The sequence below is a fragment of the Theropithecus gelada genome, chromosome 2 (assembly GCF_003255815.1).
Source record: "Theropithecus gelada isolate Dixy chromosome 2, Tgel_1.0, whole genome shotgun sequence".
Classification (NCBI taxonomy): domain Eukaryota; kingdom Metazoa; phylum Chordata; class Mammalia; order Primates; family Cercopithecidae; genus Theropithecus; species Theropithecus gelada.
In genome coordinates, this window is record NC_037669.1 from 42403992 (window position 1) to 42429301 (window position 25310).

Below are 25310 nucleotides of genomic sequence, written 5' to 3' on the forward strand. Positions count from 1 at the left end.
GACCTCGTGATCCACCTGCCTCAGCCTCCCAAAGTGCTGGGATTACAGGCATGAGCCTCCACGCCCAGCCAGCAATATACTCTTTTCAAAGATTTAAATGTACCTAATTTGACATTTTATTGTTTGAATAGGTATTACATTTACGATGTATAAGAAAATGTAAAAGGTTTCCTCCTATCTCCCCTACTAAATTCCCTGTCCAGAGTGCTTCTCCTGTATTCTTCCAGTGGCATTTTTTACACAAAAGGTAGTAGCTTATATATACACTTCTGCATCTTATGTTTCTCACGTAACGTATCCTAGAGATCTTGTCATATTAGCACATAGAGAGCTTCTTCATTTTTCCTACTGCCCATTGTATTCCATTGTATAGATATATTATTATTATTAAACTGCTGGTCCCCGTATTTATGGACATTAAAGAGTTCCCTATCTTTTGCCATTGTAAACAAGGCTGTAAAGAACATCTTTGTACACAGGTCACTTCACACAGGGGCTAATATATGAATGGGACAAATCCCTAGAAATGGAACTCCAGAATCAAAAAGCATATGCTGTTGTAATTCTGACAGTACTGCCAAATTGCTCACAGTGAAGACTGACCCATTTCCAGTCTTACCAGCCATGTGCAAAAACCTTATCTCTGTCCTCTCTGCCGCCAGTCATCCCTGCTTGTAAATGTGTCCTCCACACCGTTGTCAGCACCATATTTCTAAAATGCATATCTGGCAAGTCATTTTCTTGCTTTCCCTGCTTACAACCCTTCAAGTCATCTTCACTGCTCTTCAAAGCTTTTCACCATCTAAATATGTGCTGTCCAGGGTGGACTATTAGCCTCACATAGCTACTGAGGCTACATGTGGCCAGTCTGAATCAAGATGTGATGTAAGTATAAGAAAAACACTGGGTTGCAAAGATGTAGTATGATAAAAAGAATGTAAAAAGCTCATTATGTGCTGAAATGATTAAGTTTTGGATATGTCAAGTTAAATAACATCATTACAATTCATTTCATCTGTTTCTTTATCCTTTAAAAAATATGGCTGCAAAAATTTTAGAATGAACATACTGGCTCACATTGTATTTCTGTTGGACAGTGCCCATCTAGGTAGGCCCTCCCTCCCTCATCCCCTCACCCATCTCCTCTCCTCCCAGGCCCCAGGCCCACTCTGTGCTTCAGACCACAGTGGTCCCTAAGCCTCAGGTGCTTTTCCCCCCAACCCTATCCTCCCCATCTCGTCGCCACACTCAGTTTATTAAAATCCTGCTTGAAACTTCTCCTTGGAGGCCTTGAAGAAGTTTTGCTCCTTGGTTCACAGGTCCGCCTCCCCTCACCAGCCCTTGACATCAGGGCCTTGCTCTGCTCTTTGGGCAGCAAGAAACAATTCAGTGCTGTTGGTTAAATAAAGCAATGGAGGAGAAAAGCCCCCAGGCGCCTGTCTAAAGGGTAGAGTTGGAGGGAGGGAAGGGGTAACAGGTCACAATTACCAGATGAACACATTCAAATTTTCAAAAATGGGTAAGTTTAACATGGATTCAGATGTGAATTACTTTTTAGCATCAAATAATAGTGAAAACAGCAGTAAGAGTTACAAAGAATAAGAAACACAGGAGAAACTTTCTTTCTTTGCATAGTCTACTCATAAGGTAGGCCTGGCCCTGGGATCCCGGTCCGCGCCCGCCCCCACTCTCCGCCCCCCCGTACCCCGAGCCTGCAGGAGAGGGGACCTCGAGGGCCCAGGGGCACCGGACCTACCCACCCGGCAGACCACTCGCCTCGGTGCGGACAGCACAGGGAAGAGAGGGAAGCAGCTCTGCTGGGAACAGGGAGGGACCTCCGGGGAAGCGAAACTGAAACTTTGCGCCTAGTCGGCGGGGCGGGCCGCGCCTTTACCCCAGTCCCGGCCCAGCGGCGTCCCGGAGCCCCCGCGCCCTCCCGACGCGCAGAGCCATGGCCTCCGACCTGCGCCCGCCGTCCCCGCTCCTCGTTCGGGTGTCCGGGTCCGGCGTCCGGGTACAACGGAAGCTGGAGAGCTACTTCCAGAGCTCTAAGTCCTCGGGCGGCGGGGAGTGCACGGTCAGGCCCCAGGAACACGAAGCCCCGGGCACCTTCCGGGTGGAGTTCAGTGAAAGGGCAGGTGAGCTTCGGGCGGTCGGGCTGCGAAAGCCGAAAGCCGTCTCTGGGGCCCCGACTCCCGGGTTTCCAGGCGGACCCAGTTCCAGCTGACCTAGGGGAGAGGGCGGAAGAAAGTATGCCACTGTGCGGTGGCGGACAGGGACGGGGCCCTGCTGCCAAGAGACTCACTGAGACAGTGAACACTCGGTGGAGGATAGGGCCTCACATGTGCCCGGTGCGGATCCGGCTAACCCCGCCTTAGTGTGGATGTTTTCCATATCCTCATTCTAACTTAATTTCTCAGCTGTCATCTGCCATCCCCCAGATGCCTGTCAGCTGCTGTCCTTGTCATTCAGGGATTCCACTTTTATGTTTTAAATAATGGTTCCATTGTTCCATCCATTAACAAAAGGATGTTCCATTTTGTATTTTTGAGGATTACAAAAGTGATATATGCTCACTATAGAAATAAGAGAAAAGAGTAAAAAAGAAAACAACCTGGAGATAAACAGTGTGTCCATTTGGTGTATTTTCTTCCTGCCCTTTTTTACGAATGCCAGCAAACACACGTGTATTTACACAATTCGGAGTCTGCACTTTTGATACCTGCTGTTGTAACTTACCTGTATAATGAGTATTGAAATGGGAGACCGGGACGGGTGCGGTGGCTCATGCCTATAATCCTAGCACTTTGGAGGCCGAGGTTGTTGGATCACCTGAGGCCAGGAGTTCGAGACCAGCCTGGCCAACATGGCGAAATTCCGTCTCTACTAAGAATACAAAAATTACCTGGGTGTGGTGGTGCGCACCTGTAATCCAAGCTACTCCGGAGACTGAGGCAGGAGAATCGCTTGAACTCGGGAGGCAGAGAGGTTGCAGTGAGACGAGGTCGCACCATTGCACTCCAGCCTGGGTGTCAGAGTGAGACTCCGTCTCAAAAAACAAAACAAAACAAAAAAAGGAAGGGAGAGAGGGAAAGAAGGAAGGAAGGGGAGACTGGAGACAAGTTTCAGAAACATGATGTTTAATGAGTGGACAATGTTCCATTGTCGTTAAGCTTTCACTTCTATAGTAAAACTTAATCTGCACACTTTAGAACTCTTAATAGCTCCCCGATTTCCTCCATCGCCAACCCACCATTCCGGGGTGCAGTGAGCAGCCTTACTGGGAGGTGCTGGGGCAGGGTACAGACACAGGAATGGGAGGATTACTTGAAATCTCTCCCATTTTTATGTATGTATATGTGTGTGTTTAATGTTTCCGCTGAAGCTAAGGAGAGAGTGTTGAAAAAAGGAGAACACCAAATGCTTGTTGACAACAAACCTGTGCCCATTTTCCTGGTACCCACTGAAAATTCAATAAAGAAGAACACGAGACCTCAAATTTCTTCACTGACACAGTCACAAGCAGAAACACCGTCTAGTGATACGCATCAACATGAAGGACATATTCCTAATGCTGTGGATTCCTGTCTCCAAAGGGTGAGTATTGAAAGAAGGAGCTGGCTGTGCCTGCGCCTCCTCTCCAGTCACCAGCCTCATGTATTATTGATCCAACACCCATGTGCTGGGCACATACATGGGAGCCAGGCACTGTTTTAGGCACTGGACACAGAGACGAACACAACAGACAAAGTCCCTGCTCTCAGGCAGCTTATATTGGGGTCCAGGGCATGCACAGAAAGACAGTAGGCAAGTGAAATAATTAAAACCATTTTATTTATTTGGAGAGAAACAGGGCTAGGGCGAGCAAAGGGAAGATGGGGGTGGTGTTACTTCTTTTTTCCCCCAACAAGACAGAGTCTCACTTTATCACCTAGGCTGGAGTACAGTGGCATAATCATGGCTCACTGCAGCGTTGACCTCCTGGGCTCAAGCGATCCTCTCACCTCAGCCTCCTGAGTAGCTAGGACTACAGGCGCCACTACACCCAGCCAATTTTTTTTTTTTTTTTTTTGGTAGAAACGGAGTCTCACTATGTTGCCCAGGCTGTTCTCAAACTCCTGGGCTCAAGCGATCTGCCTGCCTTGGCCTCCCAAAGTGCTGGGATTACAGTCATGAATTACTGTGCCTAGCCTGGTGCTAATTCTAACCAGAAATCAGAGACAGCTTGACTGAGGAGGTGACGTTTGGCCTGCAACTTGAATGATGACAAGATTCATTCAACAATAGATATCCACTGCTTAATGTGTTCCAGGCACTGTTATAGGAGCTGGGGAGGCAGCCAGGAACATGGCAGACTCTGCTTCCGGGGATGGCACCTTCTAGTGAGAGAAACAGACAATATTAATAAACAAATAGATATATAATAAAATGTCTGCCAGTCATACCTGCTAGAAAGAAGAATAAGAAGAATACGTGACAGACAATGACAGAACCACCATTTAAAATAGGATGTCTGGAAAAACCTCAAGTGAGATGACATCTCTAGCCAAGTGGATTTCTGGGGGGAAAATGTCCTAGAGGGAAGCATAGGTACAAAGGCCCCAAGAGCTGACATTCTGAGGCCCAGAAGCTTGAAGGAAACCAGTGTGGTGGGAGGGCAGTGAGCAAGGGAGAGAGGTGCTAGGAACTCGGGAAGGTACACAGAAGACAGGCCTTTGGGGCTGAAGATAAGGATTTTGGATTTTTAACTTAAAATGTTAGGGGATTCATCAGATAGTTTTGAGCCAGGGGAGAGGACAATCTGGTTTATATTTCTAAACGGTCACTCTGGCTGCTGTTGGAAAACTGAACATAGGAAGGGGCTAGAATGGAGAGTTAGAACCCAGTTAGGAGGGGTTGCAATGCGCCAGGTGAAAGATGAGAATGGCATGGACTTTGGGTGGCCTTGATGGAGGTGTGAAAAATGGCTGGATTCAGGAAATATTTTGAAGATCTGGAGGAAGGATCTTACATGCAAAGTCCTTGAGAAGGAACAAAACATTAGAAATTTTGCTTTTATATTACATTTAATTGGCCTCTGTCCTTTTTTTTTTTTTTTTGAGACGGAGTCTGGCTCTGTTGTCCAGGCTGGAGTGCAGTGGCCGGATCTCAGCTCACTGCAAGCTCCGCCTCCCGGGTTTACGGGCCATTCTCCTGCCTCAGCCTCCCGAGTAGCTGGGACTACAGGCGCCCGCCACCTCGCCCGGCTAGTTTTTGTATTTTTTAGTAGAAACGGGGTTTCACCGTGTTAGCCAGGATGGTCTCGATCTCCTGACCTCGTGATTCACCCGTCTCGGCCTCCCAAAGTGCTGGGATTACAGGCTTGAGCCACCGCGCCCGGCGGCCTCTGTCCTTTTTATCTTAACCTGGCATGTCTTATATTTGAGCTTCTAAAGGCCAGGGTTTAGAAGGGACCAACAACTTCGCATGCAGTCAGGTGTTAAAAAGAAAAAAGGAGGAGGAGTGAAGAAGAGAAAAAACAGTCATAGGAAAGCCATTTTCCTCAGCTTTATGGCTCCCTTCCAAGTTCACAGACATTTGTGAGGGCCATGACAACTCGCCCAGAGAGCACAGTGCCTTCCCTTGACTGCTGTTCCCAAGATCAAACAGATAGTGGCAGTTGTAGAACACAGATCTCTTGGCCATGGAGCTTTTAGAAATGCTCATGCCCAGGCTCCACTGCAGACTAGTTAACATCAGAATCTCTGGGGATGTGCTTGGGCTTTGGCTGGTTTATTTTTCCCTGAACTTACCAGGTGAGTCTTATATGCAGACAGGGTTGAGAACCTCTGGGATGTAGCATGCTGTATCCTCTAAAAAGGATTTGAGGCCGGGCACAGTGGCTCTCGCCTGTAATCCCAGCACTTTGGGAGGCCGAGGCAGGCGGATCACCTGAGGTTGGGAGTTCCAGGCCAGCCTGACCAACATGGAGAAACCTTGTCTCTTCTAAAAATACAAAATTAGCCAGGCGTGGCGGCGCATGCCTGTAATCCCAGCTACTCAGGAGGCTGAGGCAGGAGAATCTCTTGAACCCAGGAGGCGGAGGTTGCGGTGAGCCGAGATCATGCCATTGCACTTCAGCCTGGGTAACAAGAGCGAAACTCCATCTCTAAATAAAATAAATAAATAAATAAATAAATAGGATTTGAAAGAAGTTGCCCCCTGCTTGGGGAAGATGTAGAAGATGTAGTGGTTGTTTCTCTAGTCTCTATGCATTCTCCTGAAGAGAAGATGGTAGGTCTGCATGCTGAGAGGTTTTATTTGTTCCTGTTCCTTTTAAAATTTCAGATCTTTCTTACTGTAACAGCTGACCTGAACTGTAACCTGTTCTCCAAAGAGCAGAGGGCATACATAACCACACTGTGCCCTAGTATCAGAAAAATGGAAGGTCACGATGGAATTGAGAAGGTGTGTGGTGACTTCCAAGACATTGAAAAAATACATCAATTTTTGAGTGAGCAGTTCCTGGAAAGTGAGCGGAAACAAGAATTTTCCCCTTCAATGACAGAGAGGAAGCCACTCAGTCAGCAGGAGAGGGACAGCTACATTTCTCCTTCTGAACCAGAAACCAAGGCAGAAGAAAAAAGCAACTGTTTTGAAGTTTCCTTGCCTTACTTTGAATACTTTAAATATATCTGTCCTGATAAAATCGACTCAATAGAGAAAAGATTTGGTATAAACATTGAAATCCAGGACAGTTCTCCAAATATGGTCTGTTTAGATTTCACCTCAAGTCAATCAGGTGACCTGGAAGCAGCTCGTCAGTCTTTTGCTAGTGAATTTCAGAAGAACACGGAACCTCTGAAGCAAGAATGTGTCTCTTTAGCAGACAGTAAGCAGGCAAATAAATTCAAACAGGAATTGAATCAACAGTTTACAAAACTCCTTATAAAAGAGAAAGGAGGAGAATTAACTCTCCTTGGAAGCCAAGATGACATTTCAGCTGCTAAACAAAAAATCTCTGAAGCTCTTGTCAAGACACCCGTGAAACTACTCACTGGCAATTACATGATGAATGGAATTGAGGTTGATAGTGCCCGCTATAAACTTTTAGAAACTGAATTACTACAGGAGATATCAGAGATTGAAAAAAGGTATGACACTTGCAGCAAGGTTTCTGAGAAAGGTCAGAAAACCTGCGTTCTGTTTGAACCCAAGGACAAGCAGGTAGATCTATCTGTGCATGCTTATGCAAGTTTCATCGATGCCTTTCAACATGTCTCATATCACTTGATGAGAGAAGTTCTTTTACTGAAATCTTTGGGCAAGGAGAGAAAGCATTTATATCAGACCAAGTTTGCAGATGACTTTAGAAAAAGACATCCAAATGTACACTTTGTGCTAAATCAAGAGTTAATGATTTTGACTGGTTTGCCAAATCACCTTGCAAAGGCGAAGCAGTATGTTCTAAAAGGAGGAGGAAAGTCTTCATTGGCTGGAGAGAAACTGAAGGAGGATCATGAAACACCGATGGACATTGATAGTGATGATTCCAAAGCAGCCTCTCTGCCACTCAAGGGCTCTGTGAGCTCTGAGGCCTCAGAACTGGACAAGAAGGAAGAGGGCATCTGTGTCATCTGTATGGACACCATTAGTAACAAAAAAGTGCTGCCAAAGTGCAAGCATGAATTCTGCGGCCCTTGTATCAGCAAAGCCATGTCATATAAGCCAATCTGTCCCACATGCCAGACTTCCTATGGTGTTCACAAAGGAAATCAGCCAGAGGGCAGCATGATTGTCACTGTTTCAAGAGACTCACTTCCAGGTTATGAGTCCTGTGGCACCATTGTGATTAATTATTCTATGAAAGGAGGCATACAAACAGTAAGTATTTCTGAAGTCCATGGGTTTCTTGCCACTATGCTACGATTACCAGGGCAAAAGAGACTGTCCTATTGCCTATTAGACAGTAGATTTCCCAAGGAATTATCTCCAGGGTCATGTGCAAGGGATTGAAATAGTGGTAAAGGTCACAATGTTTGCTGATAATTCAAATATCTTTTGTGTCTATTTCTTAAGACAGAGAAAGGGTAGGTGGAGATTATATCTTGAGATGGGGGTATCAGGAAGGTGGACAGTGTTTCCAGCATGAATTCAAGGAAAGAGGAGAAATATCGGTCATTGGGAATATCAGCATAACTTCAATACTTTTCTTGCTTTTGATTTGCTTTATCTACAAATGAACACATCTATACCTATAATAAAAATTAGACAGGGCACTGTTTTCACATGACATTTTCTTGTCCTCACACAGGAAGAACACCCAAACCCAGGAAAGAGATACTCTGGAACACAGCGAACTGCATACTTGCCTGATAATAAGGAAGGAAAGAAGGTTTTGGAACTGCTTCATAAGGCCTTTGACCAAAAGCTGATTTTCACAGTGGGGTACTCTCGCGTATCAGGAGCCTCAGATGTCATCACTTGGAATGATATTCACCACAAAACATCCAAGTTTGGAGGACCAGAAAAGTGAGAGCCTTTTGGGATGTAATGGCTACTCAACAGATTATAAGAATTATGAACTATGGCAATTTCTGGATGTGGATATAAGAAGAATCTATAGCAGTGGTATTGGGTATAGTCAAGTATTTTGAGAGATGCTAGTCAGGGATGATAATCTCAAAGACAGCAAGATTGGTCCCCATCAACTTCTACCTTGCCAGCTATAAAGTACTATGGAGTTATTTCAGTTTTGCACCAAAGGGCCGGGGGGTTTTGAATCCAGGATGAATACTATATAAGCTGATTTAATTTGAGGCTTGGTGTCTACTTGAAGGCTAGATGCTAGGAAAGTTAGTTACTTTGCTTTCTTTTAAGGTCACCTTTCTTTTTCCCCTCTTCCCCCACCAGTCCACAGAGAACCTGAAATCACTTGACCAATAATATTCTAGAAAAAGTCTAAGTTGTAAGGAGACTATTGGTAGAAACTGTATTATGGGAAATTCAATTGTTCTTTATGAAACCCCAATAGGATTCCTCAGACCCTTGGTACTAAAGAAAAAATATATACCCTGAGACATTTTCAAAACCTGAAATTTGAAAATCCTACTAGCATGTGATTACAACGCCCCAGTAAAACACAGTATATTATTATATTTTTATGAGAGTCACTGCTTACTATAAACTGAAAAATTTTAAGAATTAACATAGACATGAAGCCTCAAATTAAATCAACGTACTTACCATTCATCTTGGATTCTCAAACCCCCTGCCCTTTGATGCAAAATGTAATAACTACATCATGTTAATACTTTGGAGTTGGCAGGGTAGAAGCCAGGTTGAAAGGCAGATGTTGGCCAGACAGCTAGGCTCACTCACTAGCTAAATGACTTGCATCTGCAAACTTAAAAGTCATGATACATCATCCACCTTCAGGATTACTTGTGAATGTTTGCAACACTGGATAGTAAATCCTTAAATGCTGGATATCTATTGCACATATTGGAAAAATTTGTGGTGACACTAAAGGAATTTTTCTTTCTCCAGGTATGGCTACCCTGATCCTTCTTACCTGAAACGTGTCAAAGAGGAGCTGAAAGCGAAAGGAATTGAGTAAGAAAACTGCTGGAAGATGTCTTAAATCAAGCTTTCAAAAAAGTATATTTTAGGAGGCTGATTTTATGCCAATCTAAATACTTACGTAGAAAGGACTTTGAAATTTTTCTTCTTAAGAAATGGTTTGTATAAGAATAAGAATCTGCTAGTCTGTCATTTCTGGAGTGATATTTTTTTTTTGAGACGGAGTCTCACTCTGTCGCTCAGGCTGGAGTACAGTGGTGCAATCTCAGCTCACTGCAAGCTGCGCCTCCCAGGTTGACGCCATTCTCCCCGCCTCAGTCTCCTGAGCAGCTGGGACTACAGGTGCCCACCACCATGCTCGGCTTATTTTTGTTTTTGTATTTTTAGTAGAGACGGGGTTTCACTGTGTTAGCCAGGATGGTCTCGATCTCCTGACCTCGTGATCTGCCCGCCTCAGCCTTCCAAAGCGTTGGGATTATAGGCATGAGCTACTGCGCCTGGCCCTGGAGTGATACTTTTTATGGAAGACAAAAGCCCCCCAAATCTGTGTAAAATCTGCTGCAAGGGTGTCATGCCTCTTGTGTCATCACTGGGGTTAGAGGTGGGTCTGAAATCATCTTCTGTGTCCTTCAGTTGAACTATCAGCTGCCAACTGATCCCTTTTTCATTGCCATCTCTGGGGTGGTTCTTCATTTTTTTGTGTGTTTTCCCCTTAATCTCTACCTGTGAAAGTGAAATTCTATTGTAAATGGGAGGAAAAAGGGTTGGTTGTGGAAAATTAAAGACCCATATTCCGCTTTCTTACTCATGGCAAGAAAAGTGGCCATGAGTAGAGATTGGGCAAGCATTGGTAATAAATGGAATAAGACTAATTATTATTATTATTATTATTAGAGATGGAATCTCGCTCTGTCTCCCAGGCTGGAGTGCAGTGGTGTGATATTGGCTCACTGCAACCTCCACTTCCCGGGTTCAAGCGATTCTCCTGCCTCAGCCTCCCCAGTAGCTGGGATTACAGGTGTGTACACCCACACCCGGCTAATTTTTTGTATTTTTAGTAGAGACGGGGTTTTGCCATGTTGGCCAGGCTGGTTTCAAACTCCTGAGCTCAAATGATCCTCCTGCCTTGGCCTCCCAAAGTGCTGGGATTACAGGCATGAGCCACCACATCCACCCAAGACTATCATTTTTAATGGCCAAGAGCCTAGTATATAGTTGGTGCCTGTCAGTCTGTTTGTGTTGCTATAAAAGAACACCTGAGACTGGGTCATTTATAAAGAAAAAAGGTTTGTTTGGCTCACAATTTTGCTGGCCAGAAGGTTGGGCATCGGGTGAAAGCCTCAAGCTGCTTCCATTCATAGCCAAGTGTAGCCAGAAATCATATAACAGAGAGGAAGTGAGAGAGAGGTGTGGGGGAGGTGCCAAGCTCTTTTTAACAAGCAGTTCTTCAGGAACTGAGAGTGAGTCACTCCCATGAGAACAGCACCAAGCCATTCATGGGGGATCTGCCCCCATGACCCAGCCCCCTCCCGTTAGGCTTCACCTCCAACACTGAGGATCAAATTTCAACATGAGATTTGGAGGAGGTCAAACAAACCAAACTATAGCAGTGTTTCATAAAATTGTGTTGCCTGACTTAGGTTGCTAGTAAGCCAGCAGAGGGATATTTGCCTCCAAAATCTTTGGCAGAGGCAGGAGTAAGGAAGCCATTTCTAGAGTCCTGGCTACTAATTTGGAAAACTGAGCTTCTTTCTTTCGTTGTTTTTTGCCTTAAGAGACAAGGCCTTACTATATTGCCCTGTCTCTTAAGGGAAAACATCAAGACTGGACTTGAACTCCTGGGCTCAAGCCATCCCCCAACCTTGGCCTCTCGAGTAGATGGGATTATAGGCACGTGCCACTGTGCCTGACTTAAGTTTCTTATTCTAGAACACTTGCAGCCTGAACTCTGACCAGGCCCCTCACTTGAACCTTTGCTTTCTGTTCCTTGTAAACTGCCATATTGGGTGCACTTGCCCTGCCACAGTAATGCTACATATTTCTGAGCATTGTTTTTCTCTAGATAATTTTGTACTTTTGAGTATACCCCACTTCCAAGTGTTTTTTTGTTTTGTTTTGTTTTTGTTGTTGTTGTTTTGAGACAGGTTCTCACTGTGTCCCCCAGGCTGGAGTGCAGTGGCTGGAGTGCAGTGGCACAATCACGGCTCACTGCAGCGTCAACCTTCTGGGGCCAGGTGATCCTCCCACCTCAGCCTCTCAAGTGGCTGGGACCACAGGCGTGCACCACCATGCCCGGCTTTTTTTTTTTTTTTTTTTTGTAGAGATGGGGTGTCCCTGTGTTGCCCAGGCTGGTCTCGAACTCCTGGGCTCAAGGTATACTCCTGCCTTGGGCTCCCAAAGTGTTGGGATTACAGGCGTGAGCGACCATGCCTAGCTCACTTCCAGGTTTAACAGACGAACTTACTCTAGTTTCCATCTCCATCATTTTATAATAACCGTAGCCCACATTGTAGTAGTTTTTCAAGCCTTAACTCCCACCAATTCATGTTTTCACCTTTAAATTCCTTCTCGCTGATACTCTCTCTGGACAGAAGAAAGGTGAAATAAGCCTACTATAAGGAATATATGACATGCCAAATTTTATTTTTAAACAGTTCTTCAAGTCAGATTAATAATAGCAAATTATGTGATTATCCATTTCCCAGCCTCTCTCCAAAAAAATGGTAAACAAGATGCCTTCTTCTTTTCCCAAAGATACACATACACACGTACAAATTTTTTATCAGATAATAATAGCTAATATTTAATGAGTACTTACCTTATTTTGTCCCCTTTCAACAGATTTACATACGTGTGATTGATACAATTCATTTTCCCATTTTATAACTGAGAAAACTGGTGCACAGAGAGGATAAGTAACTTGCCAAAGGTCACACAGTTAATAAGTGGAAATGCTGGGACATGAACCAGGTAGTCTGCCCCCATAGTTCTGCCCCTGAGATCTGTACTGTCTCCCATGAGGGTACTTCTCCATGGAGCAGGCTGAGGCGAACCCTTTATTCTGCGCTTCTCTCAGAAATGGATTCCCACACAGTACTCAAAGCAAATTTCCCCAGAGGAAATCCTATTTGAAGAACTTAAAAACTCAGAATCTTTTTCTTTGTCCAGAGAGTTGAGGAAGCTTAAGCTAAATGATACATGATTTTTTTAAAAATCAGATTATAAATTTAGTTTTTGGTGATTCATTAAATTCTTTACCATTATAGTTATTTTCTAGTTATTCATCTTTTAGCTAAATTTGTTCCAAAGAAGGAAAAGTTTGGTTTCTACTAAGTTCTGGATGGGAGATTGCACTGTGTGTGATGTGCAAGTTTCATGGTATGGGTGACTGGAGAGCATTTGGGTTACTGCTTTTACTCTGTGGAAGGTGTTATCTGTATCTGCTTTAAATAAAGTTAAAGATTTAGAACAAATTGTGTTCTCTCCCTTCTTTTTTTTCCCTTTCGGTTGAGATTCTGGGTGTTTCCTACAACACACACAGGATACAGTTGTAAAACATGTACATGGAGGTCTTCAGTTGATTTGGTGTGTAGCTGCTTCCTAAATTATCACAGTACAACTTAACTACTCTTGATTTCACTGCTGTTACTTTTGGCTGTAAAAATCACATTTCTCAATATTTTTTCCTTATAACACATAGGTTATAAAGATAAAAGTAGGCTGCAGATTTCATCTCTTCTCTCCTAGAGAAAGCATATGCAATACCTTGCTTCTTGAGGTTCTGTTTCACCTCTCCAACATTGGTGCTGAATTACCCAGACAACTCACTGAGCACTATTAGATCAGGGGCACCCTTCTCTCCAAAGAAAAAATAAAATAAAAGAATAATACTGACGTATTTGATGCCTCCCTGAAAATAGCATCAAAGTAGTCATTAGGAGAAAAATAAGATCTTTATTGGACTTCCTTACAGTTACTGTAATAGTTTAGTGTTTACAAAAATTAGTGAGGCATGGTGGTGCACATCTGTAATCCCAGCTACTTGGGAAGCTGAGGCATGAGAATCGCTTGAACCCAGGAGGCAGAGGTTGCAGTAGGCTGGGATTATGCCACTGCACTCCAGCCTGGGCAACAGAGCGAGACTCCGTCTCAAAAAAAAAAAAAAAGTTTAGTACTGTTTTTGGTTTGATTTCCATACAGAAGTTAGGTACTATTTCCTTTTTTATCGATTGGGTCATTTTTATTGATCAGATCTAAAACACAGAGCTCGATGCAAAGATTAGCATATTAATAATTTTGGAGGTCCAAGCCCAAGGAGAAACAAAAAGAGAAGTGAGGCAAAGTAAGATGTAATGCAATGCAGTGCTAGGAGTTATCACCCTGGTTCCTGCTTCACAATGAGCCTGATGCTGCCAGTCTGGGAATTAACGTTTAGAGATCCACTGGCCTAGAAAATAGAGTTTAAACTCAGCAGCATGGCCATTAGAGATTTCTCATGCCACTTTGCATACTTTGTGTTCCTTCCTCACCACCAAGTCCCTAGGGTTCAGTCACACCAGACTACAAGATTTTCCAAAGCACAGTCTATACTTTCATGCGTGTGATCTTTGTTCTGTGTAATCCACCCCCTACTCCTGCTCTCTGCATGACAGATGATGAAAGAAGGAACTCTGAAGAGAGAGAGACACGCCTCATTCTCATTCTTCACCTCATTTTCCTCTTAGAAAATCCCCTAGTCATCATCCAAGGTCTTACTGAAATGCCACTACTATAGAAACTTTTCTCCAATCTTGTCTCTAAATTACAACAAACCACTGATTTCTGTTATCCTAATACTTTATATGTGGCTCAATGCAAATATGATACCAAAACCCATTGCCTTGCTCTCTGCCTTGGAGGTGGTACCGAGGGCTGACCTCTGAGTACCACATCAGCTCCATTCTCTGATTACTCATTGGGTTCTGCAGTGGGAGATACCAGCACGAGACTGGAAGGCAGAGGGAGAGAGTACTTGAGATGCTTATACTCCCCTGGCTGTCTCCCGAAAGCAGTCATGGGTCCTACCTGCTGGCACTTTCCTATGGGTATAGCTCTTACCAAGTTCAGTAGATGCCCCCTCCCTTGCCCCTTCAGCCTAGATGGTAAGGAGAGGAGGCTGCTTCACCATCTCTCACTGGTTTCCTTAATCCTTTGCCCACACCTGTGTAAATAATTTCTTTATTAAATTATCCTCAATGATTAATTTTGAGTATACCACCAGTATACTGCCAGGACTTTTTGTGATACACCAGGTGACTGTATTCATCTATGTTTTATTTCTCCATCTCCTTACTTCCCCCCTCACTCCAAAGAGAAGGGATCTGTCTAATTCATCTTTATAATCTTAACACAGTGCCAGGCATATCAAAGGCCTTCAATACGCGTTGATTGTTAAATAATGCCTTGTTGGGCCAGAGGGGAACCTGACTCCAGCCCTGGCTTAGGGAGCACAGGAAAGAACCCAGTGTATTTTTCTAAAGATGGGTGTGTAGGGAGATTTGGGGGGCAAGGAATGGGATGCCCAGCAGAAAAGGAAAGGAAAACCGATTTTTGTGTTTTAATGTGTCAGGCATTCTACAGACTTTATCTCATTTAATCTTCATGATAATAACAAAAAATAGCTATGGCTGTGCCCATTGTACAGATGCTATCGACTAAGGCTACACAACTAATAAAACTGCAGAGCCCTGGACTTTGACCCAGGATTTGTCTAGCAGCAATGTCTCAAAGGGCGACAAAATCCTGAGGCAGCTGTTTGTGGACTCGAGGCCTCAATGTTTGGCAGCAGCGGTTTTCAGAGAAAAGAAAGCGAAAGAAGTTCGAGGCACAAGTCTGTTGGGTGGGACGCACCTGCAGTCTGGGCGAGCCGAGGATGGTTGCCCCAGGCCCCTTCCTGCAGCTGCTCTGAGTCCAGGGGCTCCGACCTCCGAAGAACTTGCGAACTCAGTTGCACGTGAACTTCCAGAGCCGGACGAGATCCGGAGGCGGGGAGCGTGCGGCTGGCCAGGAACCCCGGGGCGCGTCAGGCCTTCCGGCGCTCTTCCTTCGGGAGGATGGTGAGGAGCGCGGGGGACGGGTGCGGGAAGGGGACAGCAGGGCTGAGCCCGGGGCCCGCGAGACCCAGCAGCCCGGGCGGGCGCAGAGACCCCACGCTACGCAGAACCCTCTCTTCCAGGGGGCGCCGACTACAGTGACTTACTTCCCTGTTCCGGAAGAGGGGGGAGCGTGCTGCTTGTTTTTCCTTAGGATTTCTGGTCTCCACCCCCCGCCCCGCGCCCTGCTTAAAATTTAAAAGTTCTTTATAAAGTTTGAAGGGATATGAGTCCTTTATTTGTGATATGTGTTATGAGTATGTCTTCCCAATTTATTTTTTGTTTTTTGAGTTTGCTTATGGTAGCTGTTTTTTCTTTGCCATGCAAATATTTTAAATTTTGTGTAGCCAGACTTACCAGTCTTTTATTTTATGATGTCTAGACTTTTAGTCATATTTTAATATACGACTTTTAGTCATACTCTTCCCTACACCCAAATTATAGAAGAATTCACTTATGCTTATTTCTAGTACTTGAACTGATTTATTTTTTACATTTAGATCTATAATACATTTGGAGTGTGTTATTGTGTGTGATTTGAGGAGTGAATCTAATTACTTCTTTTTCAAATGGGTGTCAAGCTGTCCCAACACCATTTATTATAAAGGTTATCCCCGTCCCAGTAACCTGAGATACCAGCTTTATCATGTACTAGACTTTCATATGTAGTTTGGGTATTTCCGGACCTTCTATTTTCGTCCATTGACCTGTTCATTCATCTGTTTTAGAGAGGCTTTGCTGTATGTTTTTCCTACAGAGTGCTTCCTTGTCACTATTTTCCTAGCTATTCTTGTTGTTTATTTTTCCTTATGAACTTTTCTGATGTATGATCAGTTAAAAAAGAAAGAAGAAAAGAAAAACTCTTGGGAATTTTTATTGGGATTGCATTAAATTAATAAATTATAGAGAGCTGATATCTTTAGGTGGTGTTGACATGGTCTAACCTAATGTGCTGTGAAAGACTGAGAATTTGAGTATGTAATGTATATGATCTTAAATTGTGAATTGGTGGGACATAGGTAACAGCTTATCAACAGTTGTAGATACTGGTACTTCATATCCTCTTAAGGAAAATTTGCCTCCAAATTTTAAGCTGGAAAGTCACTAAAATAACTTTTAAAAAGAATTACAATACATGACTTTGTAAATTTTTTGTGTGTGTGTATGTTAAGAATTGTGTACAAATTGAAATATCTGTGTACTGATCCTGAACACAACCAGTGAAATCTCCATTATGAAGGAATGTTTTGAAGCACGTAGAAAAGGAAGCAAAACAAAGGACGCATTTTCATTGTTTAAGTTGACTTTTGTGTCTTTAAAGAAGGTTTATAGTTATCTTCACATAAAACATTTCTTGTTTAATTTTTTCTCAATATTATATATGAGGTTTTCTCATTCACTGTATTGTCTATTTACGTGTATGTATACTTTGATGTTTTCTTTCATTTTAAAAAATTAAGGTGTAATTTACAGACAGCTTTTCTATATTTAGAAAATTCATACTTTTTAGTGTATAGTTCTGTGAGTTTTGACAAATGTTTACCAGTACAATGAAGATAAAAAAGAGTTTTCTACCAGTTTCTTTGTCTTCAACCTCTTCACTCAAGATGAGCTCCTGGCAATCACTAGGGGTCATATTTTGGTCCCTAAAGTTCCAGAAAGTCATGTAAATAAAATCATCCAGCAGAGAGTCTTTGGAGCCTTAGGTATCACCAGTTTGCTACTGCTTTCTATTAATAGTTAAATTCCATTGTGATCAGAAAACATATTTTTCATTATTTGAATTCTTTAAAACCTTTGTGTTGAGGGCCGGTGGCTCACACTTGTAATCCCAGCACTTTGGGAGGCCGAGGTGGGTGGATCACTTGAGGTCAGGAGTTCAAGATCAGCCTGGCGAACATGGTGAAACCTCGTCTCTACTAAAAATACAAAAGTTATCCAGGCCTGGACACGCCTGTAGTTCCACCTACTCGAGAGGCTGAGGCAGGAGAATTGCTCGAACCTGGGAGGCAGAGGTTGCAGTGAGCTGAGATCGTGCCATTGCACTCCAGCCTGGGTGACAGAGCAAGACTCTGTCTCAACAACAACTACACACACACACACACACAGAGAGAGAGAGAGAGAGAGAGAGAGAGAGAGACGTTTGTCTTATGGACAGAATATGATCTATCTTGGTAAATTCCCAAGCACACTTGAAAACAAAGTATATTCTCTCACTGGGTAGAGTGTTCTATAAATGTGAATTAGGTAGAGTTGGTTGTTGTTCAAGTCCTCATGTCCTTACTGATTTTATGTCTACTTGTTCTATCAATTAGTAAGAGAGGATGATGAAATCTCCAACTATAATTGTGGATTTGTTTCTTTTCTCCTCAGAGTTCTATCAGTTTTGGTTTCATATATTTTGAAGCTCTGTTATTAGGAATAAAATGTTTAGGATTATTTCCTCCTGATGAATTGATTCATTTGTCATTATGAAATAACATAACATTTGCACTGAAATCTACCAAGTTTATTTTTCTTTTATTTTTAAAAATAATGATAAAATACATATAACATCAGATTTACCATCTTAACCATTTTTAAGTATATAGTTCAGTAGTGTTAAGTGTGTTTACACTATTGCATAGGCAATCTTCAGAACTTTTTCATGTTGCAAAACTGAAACAGTATGTATTTTTTTTTGGGGGGACTGACATTTCACTTAGCATAATGTCTTCAGGGTTCATCCATGTGATAGCATGTGTCAGAATTTCCCTCCTACTTAAGGCTGAATAATATTTTATTATGTATATATAAACATATTTTGTTTATACATTCACCTATTAATGGATTTGGGTTGCTTCCACCTTTTGGCTATTGTGACTAATAATAATGAACTTGGGTGTACAAATATAGTCATGCTCTGCATAATGAAGTTTCAGTCAGTGATCGACCATGTAAACAATGCTGGTCCTGGAAGACTATAATACTGTGTTTTTACTGTACCTTTTCTATATTTAGGTATGTTTCATACACAAATATCATTGTGTTACAATTGCCTGTAGTATTCAGTACGGTAACATGCTGTATAGATTTGTAGCCTAGGAGCAATAGACTATACCATGTAGCCTAGGTGTATAGTAGGCTATACCATCTAGGTTTGTGTAAGTACACTCTATGATGTTCACACAATGACAGAATTGCCTAATAACACATTTATCAGACTGTATCCCCATCATTAAGTGACAAATTACTGTATCTCTTCAAGATCCTGTTTTCAATTCTTTTGTATTTATATCCAGAACTGGGATTGCTGGATCATATGGTAATCCTATTTTTAATTTTTTTAGGACTGCCATGCTGTTTTCCATAGCAACCAAATCATTTTTACACTCCCACCAACAGTACACAAGGATTCCAATTTCTTCACATCCTTGACAATACTTATTTTATTTTATTTTTTTTTTTAAGATGGAGTCTGGCTCTGTTGCCCAGGCTGGAGTGCAGTGGCCGGATCTCAGCTCACTGCAAGCTCTGCCTCCTGGGTTCACGCCATTCTCCTGCCTCAGCCTCCCGAGTAGCTGGGACTACAGGCGCCCGCCACCTCGCCCGGCTAATTTTTTGTATTTTTTAGTAGAGACGGGGTTTCACCATGTTAGCCAGGATGGTCTCGATCTCCTGACCTCGTGATCCGCCCACCTCGGCCTCCCAAAGTGCTGGGATTACAGGCTTGAGCCACCGCGCCCGGCGACAATACTTATTATTTATTTTCTTTCTTCCTTCCTGTCTTCCTTTGCTTTCCTTTTCTTTTACAGCACCCATTCTAATGGGTGTGAGGTGATATTCCACCGTGGTTTTGATTTTTGTTTCCCTCATGATTAGCAGTGTTGAGCATCTTTTTATATTCTTGTCGTCCATTTGTATATCTTCTTTTTTTTTTTTTTTTTTTGAGATGGAGTCTGGCTCTGTCGCCCAGGCCGGAGTGCAGTGGCCGGATCTCAGCTCACTGCAAGCTCCCCCTCCTGGGTTTACACCATTCTCCCGCCTCAGCCTCCCGAGTAGCTGGGACTACAGGCGCCCGCCACCTCGCCCGGCTAGTTTTTTTTGTATTTTTTAGTAGAGATGGGGTTTCACTGTGTTCGCCAGGATGGTCTCGATCTCCTGACCTCGTGATCCGCCCGTCTCGGCCTCCCAAAGTGCTGGGATTACAGGCGTGAGCCACCGCGCCCGGCCCATTTGTATATCTTCTTTGGAGAAGTGTCTATTCAAGTCCTTGGCCCATTTTTAAATCAGGTTTTTGTTGAAGTTAAGTTGCAGGAGTTCTTTGTATGTTCTGAATATTAACCTCTTCACAAATATATGATTTGCAAATATTTTCTCCTGTTCTGTAGGTCACCTTTTTATTCTGTTGATTGTTTCCTTTGCAATGCAGTTTTTTGCTTCATGTAGTCCATTTGTTTATTCTTTCTTTTATTGCCTGTATTTTTGGTGTCATATCCAAAAAAATCATTGCCAAATTCAATGCCATGAAACTTTTCTTTTTTGGTCCATTGTTCTATATGTCTTCTTTATGCCTGTACTGTACTGTTTTGATTACCATAGCTTTGTAATATGTTTTGAAATCAGGAAGTGAAAGACCACCAGCTTAGTTGTTCGTTCTTAAGATTGTTTTGGTTATTTGGAGATTAAAAGTGATTTAAAAAATAAGAGAACCAGTCTTTTATATTTACTTACATTTTACCATTTTTCATCTAGCATTATTTTTGTTCTCTCTGAAGACCTTCTTTTAACATTTCAACATTTCTTATAGCACTGGTCCACTGATGATGAGTTCTTTCAGCTTTTGCATGTCTGAAAGGTTTTTATTTCACATTTATTGTGATTGATATTTCCTTTTTTTTTTTTTTTTTTTTGAATCAAGGTCTCCCTCTGTCATCCAGGCTGGAGGGCAGTAGTGCAAACACTGCTCACTGCAGCCTTGACTTCCTGGGCTCAAGCGATCCTCTCACCTCAACCTCCTGAGTAGCTGGGACCACAGGCATGCACCACCTTGGCACTCAGCTGGTTTTTAAACATTTTTTGTAGAAATGGAGTCTCACTATATTGCCCAGGCTGGTCTTCAACCCCCAGGCTCAAGCAGTTCTCTCACCTCAGCCTCTCAAAGTGTTGAGATTAAATGTAGGAGCCACTGCACCCAGCATGAATGACATTTTCTAAGTTGACAGTTAAAGATATTGCTCTACTGTTTTCTGGGTTACATTGTTTCTAACTAGAAGTCTGCTGTCATTCTTATTTTTATCCTTCTGTGTGTAATTCTTTTTCCTTTGACTGCTTTTCAGATTTTCTCCTTATCACTGGTTTTAAGCAAGTATGATGTGTCTAGGTGTAGTTCTTCTTCATGTTTATTGTGTTTCTTGGTTTATAGTTTTCATCAAATTTGAAATTTTGGGGGGGCATAATTTCTTCAAGTATTTTCTTCTGTACCATCCTGTCTCTTTTTCATATTAGTCCACTTAACTTTTGCCATACCTTACTAATACTTTATTCATTATCTTCTGTGTCTTTCATTTTGCTTGTTTTCCATTGCTGTGACTTAAATTTCACTTGTCTTTTCTTTCTGCTGTATATAATTATGCTGTTAATCCCATACAATGTTTTTTGTTTGTTTGTTTGTTTACCTCAGACATTATATTTTTTCTCTCTAGGAGTTTGATTTGGTTCTCCTTTATAGTAAGTGTCTGCTAAGTATGCCCGTGTTTTCCTCTACCTTCTTGGAAGTATGAAATATCATTATAATAATTGTTTTAATATCTTTGTCTACTAATTCTATCATCTGTATCTTTTTTTTCTTTTTTTGAGATCAATTATTGCTCTTGTTGCCCAAGCTGGAGTGCAATGGCGTGATCTCAGCTCACTGCAACCTCTGTTTCCCAGGTTCAAGCAATTCTCCTTCCTCAGCCTCCCAAATAGCTGGGATTACAGGTGCCTGCCACCATGCCTGGCTAGTTGTTTTTTGAATTTTTAGTAGAGACAAGGTTTCACTGTGTTGGTCAGGCTGGTCTCAAACTCCTGACCTTAGGTGATCCACCCACCTTGGCCTCCCAAAGTGCTGGGATTACAGGTGTGAGTCACCATGCCCAGCCTGTATCATTTTTAAATTAATTTCAATTGATTTATTTTTCTCTTCATTATTCATTATATATTGCTACTTTTTTCATGCCTAGTAATTTTTGATTGGATGCCAGACATTATATGAATTTCACCTTGTTGAGTCCTGGATATTTTTGCACTTTAACAAATATTCTTGAGATTGTATCTGGATTACAGTTAAGTTACTTGAGAACTGTTTCACCCTTTTGAGGCTTGCTTTTAAGCTTTGTTAAGCAGGAGCAGAGTGACCTTTAATCTATAGTTAATTTTTACACCATGGAGGCAAAACCCTTCTGAATGCTCTACCTTATACCATAAGCATTATGAGATTTTTCTACTGTGGCTATTAAGAACAGGCACTATTCCTAGCCCTTTTGTCATTCAAGACTCAAGGGGGATACTCTGTAGACTTCTGGAGCTCTTTGCGCAACTCTCTCCTCTCCAGTACTCTGACCTGTAATTTCTAGTCACTTTCGCCTCCTTTAAGTCCCAAGTCTGTCTGTCTCCTCACTCAGTGAGGCTTCCAGGCTTCTCCTGAGTTTCTTTTTCCTGCTTTGTGGCTTGCACCGCTCTCCATGTGGTAAGCCTAGAAGGGAGCAATTGTAGAGTTCACCCTGTTTCTTCTCTCCGAGGAATCACTGTCCCATATTGCCTGTTATCAAATATCTCAAAAAATATTTGAGATATCTTTTGACCAAATTTCTAATTGTTTAAAGTGGGATGGGAAGTCTGTTACTCATATTTGCCTAAGTAGAAGTCCTGAAGCTTTTGATGTTTGCATGCTCATTTTATATCTTGCTGCCAGCTGAGTTTTTTTTTTTATTATTTATTTTTTCATTTAATTTAGGGTCTTCCAGGTATAAATCATGTCACCTTCAAGTGAAAACAGTTTTATTTCACCTTTTTCCATTCTATGATCTTATATTTTGACAAATATAATTGCATTAGTTAGTTCCTACAGAGCAATGTTAAATCAGTTACCATACTTACCTTGTTCCTGACGTTAATGAAAAAATACCTACAGAGTTTTCCTAAGTAGAATGCTCCTTTAGGTTGAAATACATCTGTTTTTATTATGTTAAGGAAATATTCATCCATTTCTTTCTTTTTTTTTTTTTCGAGATCGAGTTTCACTCTTGTTGTGCATGCTGGAATACAATGGCACAATCTTGACTCACTACAACCTCCATATCCTGGATTCAGGCGATTCTCCTGCTTCAGCCTCCCAAGTATCTGGGATTACAGGTGTGTGTGACCATGCCTGGCTAATTTTTGCGTTTTTAGTAGAGACGGGGTTTCACCATGTTGGTCAGGCTGGTCTTGAACTCCTGACCTCAGGTGATCCACCCGCCCTGGCCTCCCAAAGTGCTGGGATTACAGGCATGAGCTACCATTCTGGGCCCATTTCTGTTTTTCAAGAGATTTTGTTAGGAATTGGTGTTAAATTTGGTCTAAGCTTTTTCAGTATTTTTGGAAATAATCATATTTTTTTTTCCTTAAACCTATTAATATGGTGAATTATAGTAATAGATTTTTGAAAATTGACCCATTTTGATTTGCTTGACTTTTATGTAACTCATATTCTAGTGCTTTACACATTGATATCTATGAAGTGCCCTTTTGTCACTGAACTAAACTGGGTCTATTTGCTTGTGCAGTGGAAAGCCAAATACTGAAGTACCAGGTTTTTGCAGTGAGAAAGATTTATTCTGAGTGAGCTGACACAAAGACAGGAGGAAGTGCTTACGTCTACCCAGCTACTCAGGAGGCTGAGGTGGGAGGATCACTTAAGCCCAGGAGGTGAAAGCTGCAGAGAGTAGTGTTTGTACTTCTGTACTCTGGCCTGGGTGACAGAGGGAGACCTTGTTTAAATCTGTCTCTCCAAGCTGGAGACTGGGTCAGATTTTATAGCCACAGAAAAATGGGGTATGATCTGATTGGATCTTGCAATGAGGTAATGCTAGGAGACATGATATGACTGGATCCTGTTATGGAGTGACATCAGGGTTTGATCTGATTGGATCCTGGATCCTGCCATGTAGTGTCCACCACTTAATACAGTTCCCGTTCCTTGCTGCTGAGCACTTAGGTTCTGCCCATGGTTGCACATTTGGGTGTTCATTTACATGACCTTCAACCTGGGGATCTATGGCAACTGAAAAACAACTTGCAACTTCGTTACATAAAAGCTGAACCACATTGGTCTGGTGCATTTACGTTTTTGCATACTGAATTCACCCTCTCATGAATCATCTGATAGAAGACGATTTTGATTTATCACATGGACTCCATAAACTGCCATCCCCTATTCCATTTCTGGAACTTTAGACAGTTTACCACCTTGGTTGAGGACAGAGCCTTGTGTTCCATTGTGTTAGTTTATCAACCTACGTTTCTTGAGTAACTGTTGCTTTGCAAATGTCTTTAAAATTAATGTTTTAGTATTTTATATGAATCCATTTCAATTGCCATTGGTAGATCTTCTATTTGCTTCATCAGTTGAAACATTTTCAATTAATTAAATAAATACAGAACTTTTATTCTACTACTTTTGGGGTGTTAAAAGTTAAAAATTGTAACCCAACAGGGTTAGTTTTACTGTGATTAGGTGTTGATTGTGAGGTGTGAATTGATGTTTAATTTTCTTCATAATAAAACCCAACTTTTCCAACAATATTTATTAAATTATGATTCATCTCTCCACTCTCCTTAATATTTCATATGTTAAACGTTTTTTCTTTTTCCTATCACCTCTGTTGGAGGGCAGTGGCCTAATCATGGCTCACTCTAACCTGGAACTCCTGGGCTCAAGTGATCCTCCCACCTCAGCCTCCTAAGTAGCTAGGACTACAGGAACACACCACCATACCCAGCTAATTTTTTGAAAAGTTTTTGTATAGATGAGGACTTGCTGTGTTGCCTAGACTGGTCTCAGATTCCTGGCCTGAAGTAATCCTCCCACCTCAGCTTCCCAAAGTACTGGGATTACAGGCATGAGCCAACATGCCCAACATGCCCATATGTTAAACTTTTTGAGAGATGAAGGCTTATTTCTAGAATTGCTATTGTGGTTCTTATATTATCCATTCTTAACTTAGAACTATTTAGTTTTATAATTGTTATTTAAGGATGCGTTTTTAAAAAATAGCCTTCAATTTTTAGAGTAGTTTTAGGTTCCCAGCACAATTTAGCAGAAAGTACAGAGTTCCTATATATCCCTCGCACCCCACCCCCACACAATGCCCCCAACTATCAACATCCAACGCCAGAGTGGTACATTTGTCACAATTTACAAACCTACATTGACCCATCATTATCACCCAAAGCCCCTAGTTTATATTTGGGTTCACTCTTGGTGCTGTACATTCTGTGGATTTTGACAATGTTTAATAATATGTATATACCATTATAGTATCATACAGAATAATTTCACTGCCCTAAAAACTCTCTGTGCTCTGCTATTCATCTTCCTTCTTGGCAACAGCTGAT

General features: G+C 42.1%; 2 protein-coding genes across 3 annotated transcripts in view; one reads left to right on the forward strand and one right to left on the reverse strand.

Moving 5' to 3' along the window:
* Positions 1 to 2572, reverse strand: part of PARP9 (poly(ADP-ribose) polymerase family member 9) — a 37635-nt gene extending 35063 nt beyond the window's left edge. The window contains exon 1 of one of the 2 annotated variants that reach the window (XM_025375475.1): positions 1964 to 2572. The gene's annotated coding sequence lies outside the window, so the exon portion shown is untranslated. Of the gene's footprint in view, positions 1 to 1760; positions 1817 to 1963 lie in introns of those variants that run through there. The other variant, XM_025375474.1, reaches the window with a different exon arrangement.
* DTX3L (deltex E3 ubiquitin ligase 3L) lies at positions 1809 to 13034 on the forward strand. The gene is made up of 5 exons (XM_025375476.1): positions 1809 to 2138; positions 3386 to 3597; positions 6328 to 7863; positions 8294 to 8511; positions 9529 to 13034. The coding sequence occupies exons 1-5, from the start codon at positions 1952 to 1954 to the stop codon at positions 9596 to 9598; spliced, it is 2223 nt and encodes a 740-aa protein (XP_025231261.1). The 5' UTR covers positions 1809 to 1951; the 3' UTR covers positions 9599 to 13034.
* The last annotated feature ends 12276 nt before the right edge of the window (positions 13035 to 25310 follow it).

Coding starts and splice junctions, on each gene's coding strand:
- DTX3L (XM_025375476.1), top strand. CDS start 1,952: ATGGCCTCCGACCTGCGCCCGCCGTCCCCGCTCCTCGTTCGGGTGTCC. Junction 3,598..6,327: donor TGGATTCCTGTCTCCAAAGG/GTGAGTATTGAA, acceptor TTAAAATTTCAG/ATCTTTCTTACTGTAACAGC. Junction 7,864..8,293: donor TGAAAGGAGGCATACAAACA/GTAAGTATTTCT, acceptor GTCCTCACACAG/GAAGAACACCCAAACCCAGG.